The following is a 19,029-nucleotide window of genomic DNA, read 5'->3' as shown; positions in this document are numbered from 1 at the left end:
TATTTCTGTGAGAACTTGCTCCTGCTCTTTGCCAGTGGTAAAACAGGCTTGACTAGATGAGGCTGAGGTCCCACAGTGTCAAGCCTCTGGCCCAATTTATGAGTCATCCCTAGCATGTTAAGAGAATACTTGCTTATGACTTGGCAGCACAGCCAGGATTTCGGCCCTTCTGGTCTATGTTAAGTCTTTACATACCTAAAGCTCTCAAGTGATGAGATGTCATGGGATTCAGCCATCTCATCAGTAAATTGCCATGTCTCAGACTCCCACTCAGCACAACAAATCATATATCACAATAGAGATGTATCTGGTTTGTAACCTCATTTTCTCTTTCCACAAGCTCATAAGGTCCTTCCCATGAGTTCTGTGTTTAATGACAGTCACATTAACCTGGGCTGTACAGCGTGTAGGCTTATATTTCCTTTGCTTAGGGCACTTGTCCCTGAGGTGTTCTGTGGAGCTACATATGTAACACCTTCTTGGACCGTCCTCCAGTGAAGGGAGTTTGTGAATGTGATCACCATGAGGGACTTGGTTCCAGAAAGGTGACAGCCTGGGCTCTCAACTGGCCACCCTTTTCCTAAGAATAAAATATGCCCTCACCCTTTACCCTGGGATTATGCCTGTCTCTTTGTGGCTTGCACTCACAGGACACTTTGGCTTGCACAGTATTCAGAGATTTACCTCAAACAGCCACTCTGCTCTCCTTGGAGCATATACTCACAAAATGCTCTTATGCAACGTGATCAAATAACTGGCCATAATTCTCTGACACTTTTCTCTGTGCCCACTTTCTTATGAAATCACACATCCTATACAAATATTCTCTATGATAAGATGAATCATGCTTTTTGAAGTTTCTAAATCTTAACCTATACATCTCAGGGGTAATTGGAAACCTTTGCAATATAGCCTTTTAAAATCAATCATACATTTAAGCCTATCCTATTTCTATCTCATTAAACATGTTTAATGTTTTACTTAAGAGTTTTGCAACAAGTGTAGGGACTCTCTTGTCCCCTGGAATTCTATGCAATTCATAGTTTTTCAAAGTTAGTAAGGTATTCCTCAACATGTTTCTTAGTATGTAGGGAACAGCTTGCTCTAGCTGAATGTTCCTTCAGAAGAAAAAATACCTGGGAGCTGTGGGACCTCTCCATACCTTTCCCATACGCTCCAGTTATGCTGACTCTCCTCTTTTTCTTGAGCTTCCATCTCTTTCAGTTCACGGATTCATCAGTGTGCATCATCTTGCTGTAGCTTTTCTGCCTCCCTCTCTGGCTTCCCATCACTGGTGATCACATGCTACTTTCTCAGCCTCTTGCTCTTGGCCTTTCTGTTCAGCTTCCTATCTTTGGTGCTTGCACTCCTGTTCCACTTTTTCTGTCTCCAACCCAGCCAGGGTCTATCTCCATGGCTGTTTTGCTGCTGCTATTTTTTATACTTTCTTTCGTTCTATCTCTACCACTCAAAACAAACAGAAACACTATAACCTCTTTTCACTGTTCCCAGGCTGATCACTCTGAATCACTTAATCTATTTACCAGTGCTTGAAGCGTGAACCTTAGCTAACCAGCAAAACATGTATAAATCCTGTGGCTAGCTATGCCACTGTGATCGTCCAGTGATAGGGGCTGGATAGTGCAGAAGAATGCTTTCCCAAGGGGTTTGGGAACTGGGTTTCACTGACTGTTACCTGCAAGCTCCAACACAGTTCTCTCTTGCTGAGGCAGAGGGGTAACACGTCTTACAGTTCCGGGTGTCCTGAGAAAGCATCACATTCAGGAACATTGCTTCTGAGTTATTAATGACTTGGAAACAGATAATGCCATTTTTGACATAGTGCCACTCACCTTCCCCTTTTGCACACTTGATCCTTCCCAAATTGGTTATAACCACTGATTTTAACATTCCAATCATGCAAATATTCCCACAAGGCTTCAGTAATATCAGCTAGGTCAAATTTGCAACTCTAGTTCCTCTTGTTATTACCTGAATTCTTAGCATTGGTGAATAAATTATTAAAGAATTTCTTCTCTTAATTTCCCTGGGTGCTTTGATTTAGTTCTCAACAGCACAAAATTAGGATATCTAAGTGTGCATTTATTCCTCTTTTTCCAGACTCCCTTTTTGTATAAGCAGGCGAGTAGTAAACCGGCATGGCACTTAGGAAGGAAGAATCCCATGCACAGCTATAGACTGGGGACCGATGAGCTAGGCAGCAGTTCCGCAGAAAAGGACCTGGGGGTAACCGTGGATAAAAAGCTGGATATGAGTCAGCAGTGTGCCTGGTTGTCAAGAAGGCTAATAGCATATTGGGCTGCATTAGGAGGAGCATTGCCAGCAGGTCGCAGGAAGTGATTATTCCCCTCTATTCGGCATTGGTGAGGCCACATTTGGAGTGTTTTGTCCAGTTTTGGGCCCCCCAATACAAAAAAGATGTAGACAAGTTGGAGAGAGTAGAGCGGAGGGCAACAAAAATGATTAGGGGGCTGGAGCACAGGACTTATGAGGAGAGGGTAAGGGAACTGGGCTTGTTTAGTCTGCAAAAGAGAAGAATGAGGGGGGATTTGATAGCAGCCTTTAACTACCTGAAAGGGGTTCCAGGGAGGATGGGGCTAGGCTGTTCTCGGTGGTGGCAGTTGACAGAACTAGGAGCAACGGTCTCAAGTTGCAGTTCGGGAGGTCTAGGTTGGACATTAGGAAAAAGTTTTTCACTAGGAGGGTGGTGAAGCACTGGAATGGGTTACCTAGGGAGGTGGTGGAATCTCCATCTTTAGAGGTTTTTAAGCTGAGGCTTGACAAAGCCCTGGCTGGGATGATATAGCTGAGGTTAGTTCTGCTTTGAGCAGGGGGTTGGACTAGATGACCTCCTGAGGTCCCTTCCAACTCTAATATTCTATTCTATATTCTAATTTTACTTCTGATTATGCCATCGGTGAGACAGATACCAAAATACTACATTCAGTTCTAGTGTCAATATTTGTAAAAGGATGTTGAAAAATTAAATAGGGTGCAGCAAAGAGCCCCAAAAATTATTCAAGGACTGGAAAAAAAATGCTTTACTGTGAAACTTGGGGAGTTCAATCTGTTTAGCTTATTAAAAAGATCAAGAGGTGACTTGATTATGGTATTTTCTCCCTGTGAAAGTATTAAAGGTCTCTTCAATCAGGCCAAGACAGACAGACATAGGCTTGATCTACACTTACCTCCGTGATTCGGCGGCAGTCAACGGGAGTTACACAAAGAACTTGCATAACTCCCATCGAATGCTGCGCTTCTCTTCTGCGCGCCGTCTTCACTGCACTGTGCTGACGGGAACCGCGTTCCCGTCGACGCGGCGCTATGCCACTTCCAGGGGCGGATTAATAACGTTAACTTCTGGATCGACTAAGCGGGTCTTCACTGACTGCTCAGTTGATCCAGATAAGTTGATCTGACAGCGGCAACTTTGCCACTGTCCGTGTAGACGTAGCCATAACAAGGACTAATGGCTGGATGCTGAAGCCAAATTCAAATTAGAAATAAGGCACAAGTTTTTAATCAGTTAAGGTGATTAACCACTGGAGCAAACTACTCAGGGAAGTAGTAGATTCTCTTTTTCTTGATATCTTCAAATGAAAACTGAATGTCTTTCTGGAAGAAGATGTGCTTTAGTCAAACAAGTTATTGGGCTCAATACAAGAGTAAATGTATGAAATTCTGTGGAATGAATTATATAGAAGGTCAGTCTAGATGATTTCATGGTCCTGTTAGCCTTAAAATTCTAAGAGTCTACAAAGATTCAAGGACCCAAAAGTCAGGAAATGCAGAATTAAGGTTGCTTTTACAACCTTAATTCAGCCCTCCTGTGCGTATGCATTATGATTACAGATTTTAAATTACATGAGAACATACTATATTTTTCACAGGACCCTGGCCTAATTCTGACAATTCCTAACTTTTGAGTGCTTAACTTTGCAACCTTAACGTTCTTAACAGTATTTATCATCTAATTCCCGAAGATGATTTTTTTTTAAGATCCATCATCATGTAGAACCATACTGACCCTCACATGCATCATCAATAGAGATTGGGCCAGAGCACAGACCTCTACCACTTGAGCTAATGGAATAACTGGTAACAGCAGTAGGCTGTCATCTTCATGTGGAGCCCCACTAGAGTGGTAAGACATTTTGCAAGTGGGTTTCACAGCGATTTACAGACAGTAGAAGAAGGTTGAGAATGAGCAATATTGGGTTCAATTTCAGGTTCTGAATGGGAGTCTCTCTAGTAGTTATAGGCAGTTCTGCTCCTATCACCACTGCATTCTGTCCCTATTCTCCCCCTTCCCCTCCTCCCTCTACACACGTTTTGTTCCCAGCTCTTACCATACTCAGCCATTTCTGACCCTCATCCCATTACATTTGAGTGAAGCTGCCTCTTCCTTCTCCATGCTGCCTGGGTGCTACCAGTACCCCATAATAGTTTTGAAAAGCCCAATTTCAGAGCAAGTCAAAGTTTTACAGGCCAACTGAAATTCCTTGAAACAAGAGTGGATGCAAATAAAAACAGATACTTGCCTACAGTATCACAAAAAGCACCACTAACTCTTCATTACTAATATACAATTTTTTTTTCCTATTTTTGTTTCCCCAAGTCACTGTAGCTGTGTTGGTCCCAGGACATGAGAGAGAAGGTAGGTGAGGTAATATCTTTTATTGGATCAACTTCTGTTAGTGAAAAAGACAAGCTTTCGAGCTCCACAGAGTTTTTCTTCATGAGCTCGAAAGCTTGTCTTTTTCATCAACAGAAGTTGATCGAGTAAAAGTTATTACCTCACATACCTTGTTTCTTTCAAAAAATTTTCTAGTCCTTTATCTGCAACCATTTAAAAATAAAAAATAATTTTGCTCTGTTCAAAAGTTGAAATCAAAGTAAAAAGCCTTCTCACCCTCAATGACACAAGGAAACTTTAAACAAACCAAAGTGTTTTATAGTTTTATAAAAAGTAATACCCTAGTATGATGACAGTGTTCATAAAAGCCCAATATAACAAATTGAAAAATTACTCCAACATTAATTCAACAGTTAGAATATTTAGTCTTTTAAAATACATTTGATTGAAAATATAAATCAAGGTACAATCTATGGAATGCTAAACTGGTATAAAAAAGGAAGGATACATTAGTCTCTTTACACTGTATGGTATCAGCAATTGAGAAAATTCACAAGGATGGGCCCCAAACTTCCACAGATCTGTGCAGGCAGAGTCCCATGGGAGTACATATGACTCAACATGAACATAAGGGTCCACTAGCAAGGAACTCTTTGCATGATCACAGCCTTATTTGTCAACATACCTTATTACTCCCCAAATCTTTTAGGAACCCTCAGGAGTCAGGGCACAATATACTCAAGATTTCACTTTTAAACTTTTCATACTCTTATACATATGCAAGTGTCCTTTCCCTCCCTACCATCACCACATATACCATAACCAACAGCTAAAATCAGGAAAAAGATGGAAAATATTAATAGCCAGTATCAAATAAATCTCACTTGTCTACAAGATGACCATCACTAACTGGAAACTCAAAACTGACTGTTCTAATGACAAAACCTTTAATTTCAAATATATATTATAGGGCTTAACCACATTTGTAAAACAATTCTCAAATGAAGGCTGCTATATAGATAAGTACTGTATTCCCTCTCCCCCATAGGTTATTACAATTGATACGCTGTTTACATTTTGAACATTCAAATTGCTTGGCTGAGCAAAATTACTAGAGTCTTCAAACAGCAAGTGTCATTTTTAATAATTTACATCTGACAAAGTGGGTTGCAGCCCACGAAAGCTTATGCCCGCAGAAATTTATTAGTCTTTAAGGTGCTCAGGACTCTCATTGTTTTTGCTGTATGCAGACTAACATGGCTACCCCTCTGGAACTTTAAAAATAAATGGAACTCAAGAAAAAAAAATTATAACAAGAGACAGAATAGAGGGCAAACGTGGATGAGTAAAGCAGTCTAGAATAAAAGCCATACTATCTCCTAAAGAAAGCAGCATCAGTATGTTACACCGCAATGCAGAAAATTAAAGTTCAAGAAGAGCCTGACAAACTAAGGAAATACTTGTCTAAAAATACCGACCTCTTGATAGTTTTCCTAGTATACAAGTTTCCTTTTAGTTGTTTACACGTACATACTGTTATGCCCAGATGGTTCCACAAGAATTCCTGTTAGTGAGATATTAAGGAAAGACTGCACACACAGACTGAGGAACACTTCTACTTTATCCACTTGAAAAATTGCAGCTGTTATATAGAATTCACAAGTGTCTTTCCTTTTAAGTAGAAAGTACAACAATGAGAAGCGATGGCAAAAGTTAGCATACATGACAGTGGTGTGCACAGTAAAATGTTTCAGAGAGTTAGTGGTACTTTCTGAATGTATTACTGTACTATAATGCTACACTCTTTTGTATGTGTGATATACTTTGGAGTTTTAATTAATTTTAAGATCAGAATAGAACAGGATTGTTTTCCACTATTTAGGTTCTTAAACCCCACCCATAACTGTGATATGCGAGTGCCTCTGACCCTGTATTGCTAGAACATCCTAATGTGGGTTATTAAAATGTGCAAAGCATCTGAAACATTCCCTCCTACACACCAATAATCCAAAAGTTGTTTTATCTGTTCCAATTCACTACTCTGAGTTTTTTCCATTAAACTATTTCTTGCCGCTTTGTCTTCTATCTGAAAATCCAGTACTACATTCCATTTATTTTGGATACATCAATTGTTACTTGCTGTAGACAAGTTTCATATGACACATTTCACAATTTTCAACTCTATCAAACTTCTCTGACTCAATCTCAATACCATCTGTTTTCCTTATCTAACAAATGCTATCTTATTTGAGAGGAGAATTGAGCTGTTTATTCTTCAAAATGTTGTTTATGCTTTGAATCATGTGTTGGCTCACTTTGATTTTATTCAGGCAAAGGAAACCTTATAAATTAAATTTAGTCTTACCAGTAAATAAACTCAAATTCAAATTACATAAACCTAACAGCAAAGTACCTGTGACAGGGTGTAACAGGCCCTTTGCTGGAGGCCTCACAATTCTACCATACCCTGCCCCAGAAAAGGGGTAGTGAATGTAGGTCCTCCAGGCCTGCCTAGAAAGGCCGGAGGAAAACGGCCAATCAGAGCACAGCAATCTTAGAAAAGAGGAACTGCAGGGGGTGATCAGGTCAGTTTCTGGCTGGGAACAGAGGAGTAAGGAAGGGTGCTCCTTGCTGGAGCTCAAGAGAGAACCAAAAGATGGGTTCTAGTGGCATTTGATGAGGAGTTGAGAACTTCAGCCCTGAGGTAAGTATAAAGAGGAAAGGGCTATGTGGGAAGAGGCTCAGGGAATAGCAGCAGCAACTATTAAAGGAAGCAGCATGTGGCTGCTATTTGTAGGGTCCCTGGGTTGGGCCTGGGTCCCCCTCACCAGCTACTGGCAGAGTGGCCAAAACCCTGAGAAGGGAACAAGTTTTGGGCTGGAATTTAAAGGGCTCAGACTGAAGGGCTGAAGACTCTGTAGAGAGCCCACCATTGGACTCTCTTACCCTGGCAAGGGGACTAGGCTTGAAGGAGTGACCTGGCGGAAGAGCTGGGGCAATAATAAATAGTAAGGCAGAGTCTCCAGGGAAAAAGCCCTGGGGGCACCGCTCTAGTCTACACAAGCACAGGCAAAGACAGAGAACTGAGCCCAGAGACAGGGCTAAAGATATTAACAAGGGCACAGAGACAGGCTCTGCTGGACATTTTACCCCAGAAGGGATTTGTTTGTGCACACTAACTGTGTGTGACTTGACCAAAGGGCTGGGCCACTGAAGACCCACCTGATGAGGTTAATAGCCAACAAAGGGTGCCAGGAGCAGAGACAGAATGCACAGGTTGGCACCCAGGCAATAGGCAGTGCTTATGAGAGGCGAGTGTCCCTGTCATAGTATCTTTAGTTAAAATTACTGAGGAATATTAATTCAGCTTCTTATCATACTACACCCACCCCAACAGCTGACCAATCCTCTCTAAGTGGCTGATTCTTATTTCTTCCAGTTCCATAACCTTCCTGCTACCCCAAGAAAACACCTCCACCTGTTCAATCAGTCTCCCCTCAGGTTCCCTCTCTAGCCTTGAGGACCCACACTTAATGCTCCATTTTCTCTTCTCAGATATCTTTCCTAGATAAACAACCAGAAGTTTGAAAAAGTACTTGGAAGGCTAGCTGCATAGCAGTGTTCACCAGGAATTGTTTGCAGCACCAAGGACAGAGGGAAAGCCAGGATTCCAGGCAGAAGTCCATACTTGCTCTACCTCCCAGCTTTTGGAAACACTGCTCAATCCCTGAATTAGTGTCCTCCAGAGTTCCTGCTAGGGATGTAAAAGCCTAAACAGCTGATTGGGGGGGGGGGGGGGGGGGGCACGGGCGCGGCCGCCAAGGGGAGCCGCAGCTGGGCTCTACTCCCCGCGAGCGAGAGCAGTCCAGCTATGGCTCTCTGTGTGTGGTGGGGAAGATGCAGGTAGGCAGCTCTCGCTTGGCAGTGAGAAGCTGAGTCCAGCATGGCATCATCCTCCCCTCCACGCATTTAACCATTGAAACGTTCTATTTTTAGAATATTTGAACGGATTCTTTAACAAACAAATTTTTACATCCCTAGTTCCTACCTGGCCTCCAGAATCCATCAGAAGACAGATTTCAAGCATCATCCACTGCATAGCTAGACATTTTCTTAAGAGTTAATCTTGCCTGTAGTGGTGACTTACTTCAATCTATACAGACAGAGCTCCAGACCACCACACTGCATCTCATTTTCAAAAATAAGTTATTCAACAAGCATACAAAAAGTATGTAAATAATGTAAAACGCCATCTCTTTGTTTGCTTATTTCTTCCTTCAATTTCTCCATTATCTCTCCCACCCTGTATTTCTCCTTCACTCATTAAAAATTAATACTCTTTACCCCCACACTCCTTTTATGAGCCCTGGGTAGTACCTCACTTACCAGTCCTTTCCCTTTGTCCCAAGCTACTGTTATTAATATTCTGTACATAATATTAATACATTCTAAAACCACATCCCTACTATGTGACAGCATTTCATATCATAAGTTAATTTCCTTAAAATGCACAAAACCAGCATTTTAAAAATGTTTTTATGGGTTAAATAAAACTACGTTAATGTACTAGATACTAACTTTTTATAAGCTTTTTCTTATGCAAACATTTTGCATTTAAAACTAAATGATTTATTAAACAAAGTATCCCTAACAGTGAATTGAATTGTTTCTGGTCACCATGTATGTCCTTCAAGATTTTAGAACTAGTAGAGCTCATCCTTTCACACCTAATTTTTATTCAGATATTGGAGAAGGGAACATACTTTGAATTAACTAATTATCAAACTGAACTAGTCAAATAAACAAATGAAGACAGTCTGCACCTGCAGACTGCCATCAAAAGTTTGTTTAGCACTTCAACACATTCTGGCTCCAGCCACTTAGCCGGTGACTTCCATTGGCAGTTTGACTTTCTTTAAAATTTTGCAGCATAACACACACTGTTCAAAATTGTTTGTATTTTATTTATTTGACTAGATTATAATAAGCTTAGGCCTTAACACAGGTTATCAATTTCAAATATATTTTTAAAAACCTGTATTTAAATTAAAAATTCCTATTTTTTTAAGTCATCAATTTTTATCCTCCCTGCCTGAAATCTCATTTTCTTGGCAACTAATTGCCGGTGAGGGGCTCACATCTTCACTTTCTCTCTGTGCTCCATCTTAAACTCTTTTTTTGATATCTCAGCAAACATCTTTTCTCCAGTTTGTATTCTAATTTGCTCCATAACCAGCTCCCAACTACCCTCACCCCTTCCTCCTCAGGCAGTGACAGACCTGCATATTCAATCACACCCTAAAACATGGCAAGCATTTCAGTCTTCATTATGAGCTCCAGTATCTCATTTAACCCGTTCATCTTGGCAAGCATCCAGACATGCCATGTGAATAGCTTCCCTGGCTCTATGTCCAAAATACTTCCCTACTTCCCTCATAAGAGCTTATTTCAACAGTAGCATTGGCTCAGATAACCATCAACAATGCTACAAGTTACACAGTTAGCCAATCATATCACAGTGAGTTCACAATCCTCAGAGAGGCAGTCACACTGACTGGACAAGTAAATAAGGTACAATTTATGTTTTCATATGATAGTGTGATTTTTATTGTTACCTCCTTCCATTGTTTCATCTAATTGGTGCATCTTGCCATAACCTAAACTAAGCTCTTGGGAAGTTTCCTTTTTACTTCATGTCTGCACATGTCTAGCAAAAGAGGACCCTGATCTTCTGTCCCAGGCACTATTGCAAAACAAATAGTGACAAGTTGTGTTAGTTTTCAAAGTTATCTACTTTGAACTGAAATTAGTGGCAGTGAATTTCTGTCTACCATACCTTACCTCCTACTCTTTAGCTTGTTTGTAGCAAAACAGTCAGCTCCATGCAGAGGCTGCAGAGCACAATTTAAAGTCAGCAGGGACCATGACTCACCCCCTCCCTGGAGTCCCTGCCTCCTCTACCCCAGTCCTGGCTCCCTGCTGGCAAGCCATGAGTTCGTCCACCCTGCTTCCCAATCCCCAGAACAAAGAGGAGCAGGAGCCTCAACCACTGAGGTTTTGGCACATTAAGGGCACGGCACATATTGTGGCGCCTGGGTGCCACACCAGCAGTGCTCCCAGCCATGGGACTTGTGCACTGTAGTTGGACTACTGTGCAGCTCCCAGCATGCCTCAGTTTACAGTTGCCACGTGCTAGAGGTTTTTACACTTGTAAAAGTGAAAACAATGGTATGTTGCAACCAGCAAGGTAGTAGAAAAAACAGCCAGGTGGCAACCCTTCCCTGCTTAAAAATGGTCAGGACACGGCCCGGGTGGCCTGCCTGGCTCTCATCCTATGCCTACATGGAAAAAGCACACCCATCCACAATAATCTGAAACTGTTCTAAATTTTCAGGGACTAAATATTTCTCTCTAATCACTTATCCAAGACCAGTACTTAGAGAAGCTTACTAACTACAGATGTATTTGTACTAGTCAAAGATGTTGGCAAACAAAGTGTGGGTGCACTTTAAAATGTAAATATATTTGTTACTGAAGTTACATTTGTAAAATATCTCAATAGTTCCACAAAACCTAAAGTTTATATTCACACCTATATTGTGGCTTCCCCGCTCTCTGCCAAACTGTTACCAGATCCCCTTAATGCTGCCATTTCTATGCTCAAGAAGCATTAGAAGAGTGAATTAAGAAGTAGGTTCTCATGAACATGGAAACCAGAATTCCTTATGTTGTCAAAAGCAACATAGGACTCAAACACCTCTTCAGATCTCTAGGGAGGGGGATGACAGCTGAGGCAGTAAAGCTTTATGGAATTCAAGAATTTTTACAAGGTTAACATTCAGTAACACTGAAATATCTGTAAAACATTTTGTAATGACTATGTTTCAAAAAGTCATTCTGATTACCACCTTGTTTCTGTTCTTCTCTGGCTGCCACAAAAATTCCATTACGGTTTTAAACAAGAATACCACCAGGAGGAGAAGTGGAGCAGTTTTCCTGGGCCTGAGCTTTAGAGAGCTAGAGTGGGCAGGACCAGCAGTGCCCTATCAGCAAGACTGTGGTGCTTCAACACAAACTATGACCACTGACTTCTGCTACCTGTAGGGCACAAATGCCAGCAGAAGACATCACAACACAAATTCATGCACATGTATCCTGAGTATTTGGCCATTCTGAAGAATGGTAATTTAGTGAGGAGGGGAAAAAGGAGATGCCAAAGAAGGGGAGGCAGGAAGAGTAATTTTCTGACCCATAATGGCACTTATCAGAATTTAATCATACTTCTGTTATACTCAAAAAGAAATGCTGCATATTGCTGGAAATCCTTACATTTAGGGAGAGTCTGTCTGTCTCTCTCATCTTTAATAGAAAAATATTCCATTAAGACTGAGGAAGGCAAAAATGTAGCAAAATGAATGTTCTTCGCCAATTATCTAGTCCCTGTTGTATACTCGTTGCAAAAATGGCACTTTTAAACTAACTTTTTCAAGTGTTTCATATCTAAAGCCACACTCCAAAAGATCCCCACTGATTTTTCTATGAACATAAAGTACTAAAATATATCCCAATACTGTTTCAACATTTGTCTCAATTTGCATAGAGCTAAAAATCATCATAGCTTTCGTTTTTGTTTAAATTAACTCTGACAACTTATTTTTCATAAATAATACATTTCATGGGATTTAACAGTTTCCACAAAATGTTAAATTAGCACCACTGTTGCTATTCAGTTTGACTATTACTTCCATGGCTACAAAATCTTCTTCCATAGTTTTCCCTGCAATATACATACAAACTACTGCATTTATTTTGCCAAGAAAACTTCAGGAACAAGAATGAGTTTAAGCCATTAAAAATTCAAAATCTATTTTGCTTTTTTAAATTGAAGAATACCACATGAAATTACTAATTTTGATTAAAATAAAGACTGTATATCAATAGAAATTCTTAGCTAATCAGGAATGTCACCTTGCATGTCCTTGGAATACTGTGTCACAACTCTAACCACAACACTCATGTCACAGAAAAAAGGACTTACAAAAAAATTCTTGGTGTCAACGAGTATTTGTTTGAAAGTAAAATGCTAAGGAAGTCAAAGAGGCTAGAACAGTTCACTACACCAAGTTAATAGTTTTAACTTGGAATGAACAGTACCAGACGAAACTGGAACAATACATCTTGTTGTATAATGTTTAAACAAATCTACTAGAGTGGGGGAAAAAAACTTAATTGCCCAGACAAGCCAGAAACTCTGCAGGAACTTGATCAAATTTTCCTGTACCGTGCATAAGCACACCAGGTACTATTCCCTTAAGTAAGGGCAGGAAATAGCACAGACCACAACAATAAGCATACTAAACTAACCATTAGTATCAGACTAGAGTACAGCATTCCCTAACTTTCATAATCCACTACAATGCTTCAACCAACAGCTATGTGAAGAAGGAACTACACACACACGCACTCCTCGCAGTTAAACTAGAGCAGAGGTTCTCAGACTATGGAGTGGACATCCCGAGGGAGTCGCAGGAACATGTCAACGGAGGCATGAGCTGTGGCAGAGCAGGGGGGGTTGTTAGTTTGTTTTTTGAAGAACTCTGGCTGTCAGCCCTGGGTGGCTGGAGCTCATGAAGAAAGGCCGTGCACACTGGGGAGGCAGGGATAAAGGGGACAGCCGGAGCTCCACCACCATCTATTCCTCACTGGGAGGCAGCCCAGGCTCAGGCTCTCCTTCCCCTGCCCTCCAATCCTTCACCTGGTAGCAGCAGGGCTCCAGCCATCAGCCCTGAGGTGGCAGCAGCAGCACAGAAGTAAGGGCGGCAAAGGAGCGCTAAGTCTGCTGTGAAAAGCAATCACTTTTCACATTGCCACCCTTACTTCTGTGCTACTGTAGCACAGTGCTACATTCAGATCTAAGCACCCAACCAGCATCTGCTGCTCTCTACTCTGCCTTCAGAGTTGGGTGGTGGTATGTGTACTTTGGGGAAGGGGAGCATAAATGTCTACAGACACAAAGATGGGGAGGCCCGATGAAATAAGTTTAAGAACCACTGAGCTAGAGCATATTTTTCAGAAAGAAATCCAATCTTTATTTAAAAAGGCAAAATCCAGGCCCTCCTGAAGTCAATAAAATACACACTGAATTCAACAGAACCAGGATTTCACTTTTGGTTTCTAAGCCTCCTGTCTCCTGCATCAGGTTGGTCATGTCTCAGCCTTTCATTTAAGGCAAGTGTTGTACCTTTACTGTAAGACTACATCAGGTAGAGTGTAGTTTGAACTGCTTCAACAGCTTTACTGGACAACAGGCCACCATGCCAGAACAGCAAATTAATCTGCATTACAGTTCAAGAGTCATAGTGAAAAGAGTCAGTTGTGTGTAGAAGGTCATTTTCTGGTTTCCAGCAGCCAAAAGGAACAGAGCATGCAGCATTCCAGAAGCGATCCTTGCAATTATGGGCTGGTAAGCCTAACTACTATATCAGGCAAATTAGCTGAAACTATAGTAAAGAACAGAATTATCAGACATACAGATAAACAATATTTTGGGTCAACACAGCTTTTGAAAAGGGAAATCATACCTTACCAATCTATTAGAATTCTCTGAGGGAGTCAACAAGCATGTGGACAAGGGGGAATCCAGTCGATATAAAGTATCTGGACTTTCAGAAAGCCTTTGACAAGGTCTTTCACCAAAGATGCTTAAGCAAACTAAGCAGTCATGTGATAAGAGGGAAGTCCTCCCATGGATCAGTACCCAGTCAAAATATAGGAAAGAAAAGATAGGAATAAATGGTCAGTTTTCATAACGAAGAGGGGTAAATACCAGGGCTCCCCCAAGGATCTATACTGGGACCTGTGTTTTTCAACATATTCATAAGTGATCTGGAAAAAGGGGAGGATGGTGAGGTGGCAAAATTTGTAGATTATACAGAATTACTCAGGCTAGTTAAAGTCCAAAGCTGACTGCGAAGAGTTACAAAGTGACCTCACTAAACCGGATGACGGGGTGACAAAACAGCAAATGAAATTCAATATTAATAAGTACAAAATAAAGCACACTGTGAAAAATAATCCAAATGACAGAAACAAAATGATAGCAACTAATTTAGATCCTAACATTCAAGAAAGATCTTGGAGTCATCATGGATAGTTCTCTGAAAACATCCACTCAATGTGCAGCGGCAGTCAAAAAAAAAAAACTAACAATGTTAGGAACCATTACGAAAAAGATAATAAAATGGAAAATATGATGCCATCATATAAATCCATGGTACGCTCACATCTTAAATACTGCATGCAGTTCTGGTCACCTCATCTCAAAAAAGATATGAGAGTTTCCACAGGGCCCCAAAATCTGGCAGTTCATGATCTTGCTACATAGGCAAGGGCTGGCTCCACTGAAACAGATAATCAGCTAGCTGGGGTGTCCTTTTACTGCAGGTCTTTGGGTTAGCCAGATCCCTGTCGGGGATTCATTGCTCACAGGATGCTGGAAGGTTGGGCATGAACTGCCAGGACACAGAGCAACATCAGGAAACCAGTGACCTTGCAGGTATTTGGTTCTTCCTCACATCTGCCATTCGGGGATACAGGGAGGCTGAAGTTCTACTCTTCAAGGAAGCCTTTTTCTGTTGGCTTTCTTTGGGCCTTTCAGGTCAGTGAGTCCCTTCAGCCAACGGAGACTATTCAGGGTGGGCTCTCCAACTACAGGACGTTCAGTGGGAAGGTGACTCTACAGCTCAAGGTCCACAGCTCAAAAATAGATTGAAGGAGATTCAGAGAGACTGGTGTTCTGCTCCACTCTGGTGAGATGAACCTGCATCCTGTACAAGCACTGAAAGCACGTGTGGCTCAACACCAACCCAGCGAGAGGTTTTCTGCACAGGAACCATTCCTTCCTAACCAAATTCCAGTTTGTGGGAGTCTAAGAACCAGCAGTCATTCTTGAGTTGCCACCAGGAGAGCATGCCTCCCACTTTTTCCATACAGGGGCCTCAACAAAGGCTACCCAATTGAGTATGGGTGAGTGAGAGGTCAAGGTTGTACAATGCTGGCAATCCAGGGTCTGTAAATCCTAGCAGGTGCCTGAGGGGAAGGTAATAGGGATAGGCCATAAGCACCACAGGTTTTAACTATGTCTGCTTCCTTCCACATGTCGATCACACAGAATGTATCATAGCACACACACACACACACACAGCTGAGGATATGAATTTGAGGCCATAGCATTGTGCACTGGGCTTACAAGAGAGCATGTAATTTGGCGAGAGGATCACAAGTGGGCCTTGGAAAGGATGCAATTCTATCTTGGCACTGCAGACAGGGCATAAACTGGGACTAGCTCATGTCCCTCTTGCATGGGCTAGCACCCTGGGAGGACATGCCAGACATCACTATCCCACTAGGGGAGAATAACCTGGGAATGTGCTCCGATATCAAACTGATTTTGAAGGCTAAGCAGGATATTAGATTGCTAGTGAACACATTTCCCTGTGTGGGGATAGTACTGTCAGATACATTGGCCCACAGGGTTTGGCGGACTGCAATACACCCACAAAAAGATGGATATGGCCCAGAGGAAGGACTAACCAAAAAACTAGAAACATGGCTGGAGTCCCCAGGTGCCTGTTATCAGACATGGCCATTCAGCCCAGAGTATGGCTGAGCTTTATCTAGAGGAAGGATTACATCTCTCTGATATTTGTTCCTGGATGATCTCAGTATTGCATTGGCCTAACTTCTAGGTAGCCCATGCAGGTTGGAGTAGAAACAGCCACACTGATGCGAGTGCCTCCTTGTGGCAGGTGCCCAGTGCAGAAACTCACTGATTTAGGCTCCAGATCGAAAAAGGTAACATAGTGGGCATCCCAAAGACTTCTCCTTATGAGACGGGAACAGTGTACACAGGATGACACGACTTGGGCGATAGAGCGGCATAGCGTATATACGCACACTTACCCACACTCTTCATGCACATCTTTACTTGCCTAAAGCATACCTCCCTGACTACGCTGCTATTTATACCTATGCTGGGGGGCTACGTGGACAGGTACACTACATGCCACCAAAAGAAGAGGGCAGTGTAGACATATCCTAGGAGTGCAGATAAAAAGGAACAAAGGGGTCATGAATGGAGCAAGGGAGAGAGGGCAAGGAAGGTAGGTGCCCAAAACTACAAGAGGCATATAGGATTTATGCAGAGGGCCTGGGGAAAGAAAGAGAGAAAAAACAGGAAACTTCAAAGCATTCTGCTTTTCTCTATATTAAGAAAATCCTTCCCCCCATATCCTCTTCATTTCCCCTCCACTATTCCTATATCCCACATTGATGGAAGTCCAACTACCATATAGATCTCCTACGGACTTGTTAATATCTAGAATATGAGAGCTACATTTGGTGGGCCTCAGGATCCCTTCCAATAGACCTTATGCACCAAACTTGGTTAAGCTTTTGGCTTTTTAAGAAAAGTAGGGGGGAACGTTTAAGGGTTCAAAGTAAGGCAGGATGGGGAGGAGCAGTACGAGGGGTGCTCCAGGACACACCGAATGGGGGAACATGGGGAGGAATGGCATTTCCTTGGTGGGTGTGGTTCTGGGGCAGGGGTGGGATGGGCGGGAGCACAATAAAAGGGGCTTCCAGAGTGGGTGGGATGGGGGGGGGGTTTACTATGGTGGGGGAGTCCAGAGCAGGACAGGGTCAGTAGCAGGGGGTGTTCCAAGGAGGGAAGGGGGTTCCAGGACAGGCATAATGGAGGTCAAATTAGGTGAAGGAAGGGGTCCCGGGGCAGAAAAGGGAGTGGTGTGAAGGAGATGGGGGGGCCCAGCATGTGGTGGTAGCATAAAGTAATCCTGGGGGGGACAACAGGATGAGGGGGAGGATATGAAGGACTCTGGAAGGGACAAGATGGGGGTCAGTATAAGAGGGTTCTAGTCAAGGTCCAGGCCAGGCAGGATGACGGGTGGTATGAGGGGTATTTGCAAAGGTCAGGAGGGGGGACAGCATGAGACACGTTTCCAAGGCAGTATGGGGGTCGGGGGGGAGAGTTTCCGGGGCGAGAGCATACGAGGCATTGGGAGGGGCAGGGTGGGATGGGGGCGATATAAGGGAGGTACCAGCGAGCAGGTTGGGGTTGGTCTGAGGAGTGTTTCCAAGGCGGGAGGAGGTCCCGGGGTGGGCGGCCTGAGGGGGAAGTTACGGGGCGGCGGCGGTTACGGTCCAGTGCACCCCCGTACGCACCGTGTACTCCCGCACTTGGCTGTGGAAGTTCTGCTCACGAACTGTCACGTCGTCCGCTTCCATCCTTCATAGTCCCGCAGTCCCGGCTTGCAATGGCGGCTGCAGCCGCCGCTTCTGCTCCTGCTTCTGCGGCGGGCGGGGGACCATGGCCAGCGGTAGTGCCAGCTGCTCCCCGGGTCCGGGGCGGGGCGACCGGATGCACCGACCACCCCAGCGGCGCTCGTTATTTCCTCGGTTCTTGCACCGACCGTCCGGCAGCGAAGGCCCAGCCTCTCTAGCTGCGTCACGGCGCAGCGGCAGCAGCAGCGTCCGTTCCGCTGCGCAACTATACTAGCCCAGCGCCTGGCGAGGGGCGGGGCCAGAAGAGCCCAGTGGGGCGGGGCTAGGGCTGGGGGCGCGAGACAACGAGGGCGGGACCAGAATGGTCCCTAAACGCCGAAGCCAGGGCGGAAGGCGGAGCTAATACGGACCCCGGGGGGGCAGGGCTACGAGGAAGGGCGGGGCTAGCACTCCGCAGAGGGGAGGGGGCGGATGAGATGAGGGGACAGGACAGCGGACGCAATCGGCACAGCCCCAAAGTGGAGAGGCCGAAAGATGGGGGCGGGGTCAAACCGGCCCCGAGGGGCGATGCCAGTACTGACGGGAGAGGAGGGGCGGAGCGGGACTACAAAAGCTAGGTGCAGCGGCAGGGCTCGGAAGGAGACAGTGACGGGGCAGGCGTGGTGCGCAACGGGGCAGGCGGGGGCAGAGCGGGCGGAGGGCAGGGGCCTGGGCGGAGGTGTGTGGCGGGAAGGGAGGCAGCGGGGCTGGCTGGGACGGGAGGCGGGCGGGGGCCTGGTTTCGTGGCGGTGTATAGTCTCTGTCAAGGCTGTTGAAGATCAATGACGTGGGCTCTGCGGTTACGGCGCTTGAGCACTTAACGTGCTCGGCAGTCCTTCAGGTTGTGGGGTTGAGAGTCACCTGATCTCACTGACTCTCATCCTGCTGCAAAGGGTACCCGACGGAGCCATGCCCTCAAAGGCAGTGGGGTGTGACGCTGGCCGCATCACTCCCTCGTATGCCCTTGGTTAGGAAACTGACCTACCGTGCCTGTGTCGGGGGGAGGGGAGGGGGTGTGACTCAAAAACCGAAAT

The 19,029-nt window shown here is 44.0% G+C and overlaps 1 protein-coding gene across 3 annotated transcripts in view; it reads right to left on the bottom strand.

Annotated features, from left to right (window-relative positions):
* LMBR1 (limb development membrane protein 1) overlaps window positions 1–18,209 on the bottom strand; it is a 144,951-nt gene extending 126,742 nt beyond the window's left edge. For all 3 annotated transcript variants that reach the window (XM_067542714.1, XM_067542716.1, XM_067542715.1), the window contains exon 1: window positions 17,897–18,209. In XM_067542714.1, coding sequence (XP_067398815.1) covers window positions 17,897–17,959 — 63 coding nt within the window. In that variant the 5' untranslated portion in view covers window positions 17,960–18,209. The remainder of the gene's footprint in view (window positions 1–17,896) is intronic.
* Between the last annotated feature and the right edge of the window lie 820 nt (window positions 18,210–19,029).

The sequence above is a fragment of the Emydura macquarii genome, unplaced genomic scaffold (assembly GCF_026122565.2).
Source record: "Emydura macquarii macquarii isolate MOO-44397 ecotype Brisbane River unplaced genomic scaffold, CSIRO-AGI_Emac_v2 contig_719, whole genome shotgun sequence".
Taxonomy (NCBI): domain Eukaryota; kingdom Metazoa; phylum Chordata; order Testudines; family Chelidae; genus Emydura; species Emydura macquarii.
Note: the sequence above shows the minus strand (reverse complement) of the source record. Positions and strands in the feature narration are given on the sequence as shown.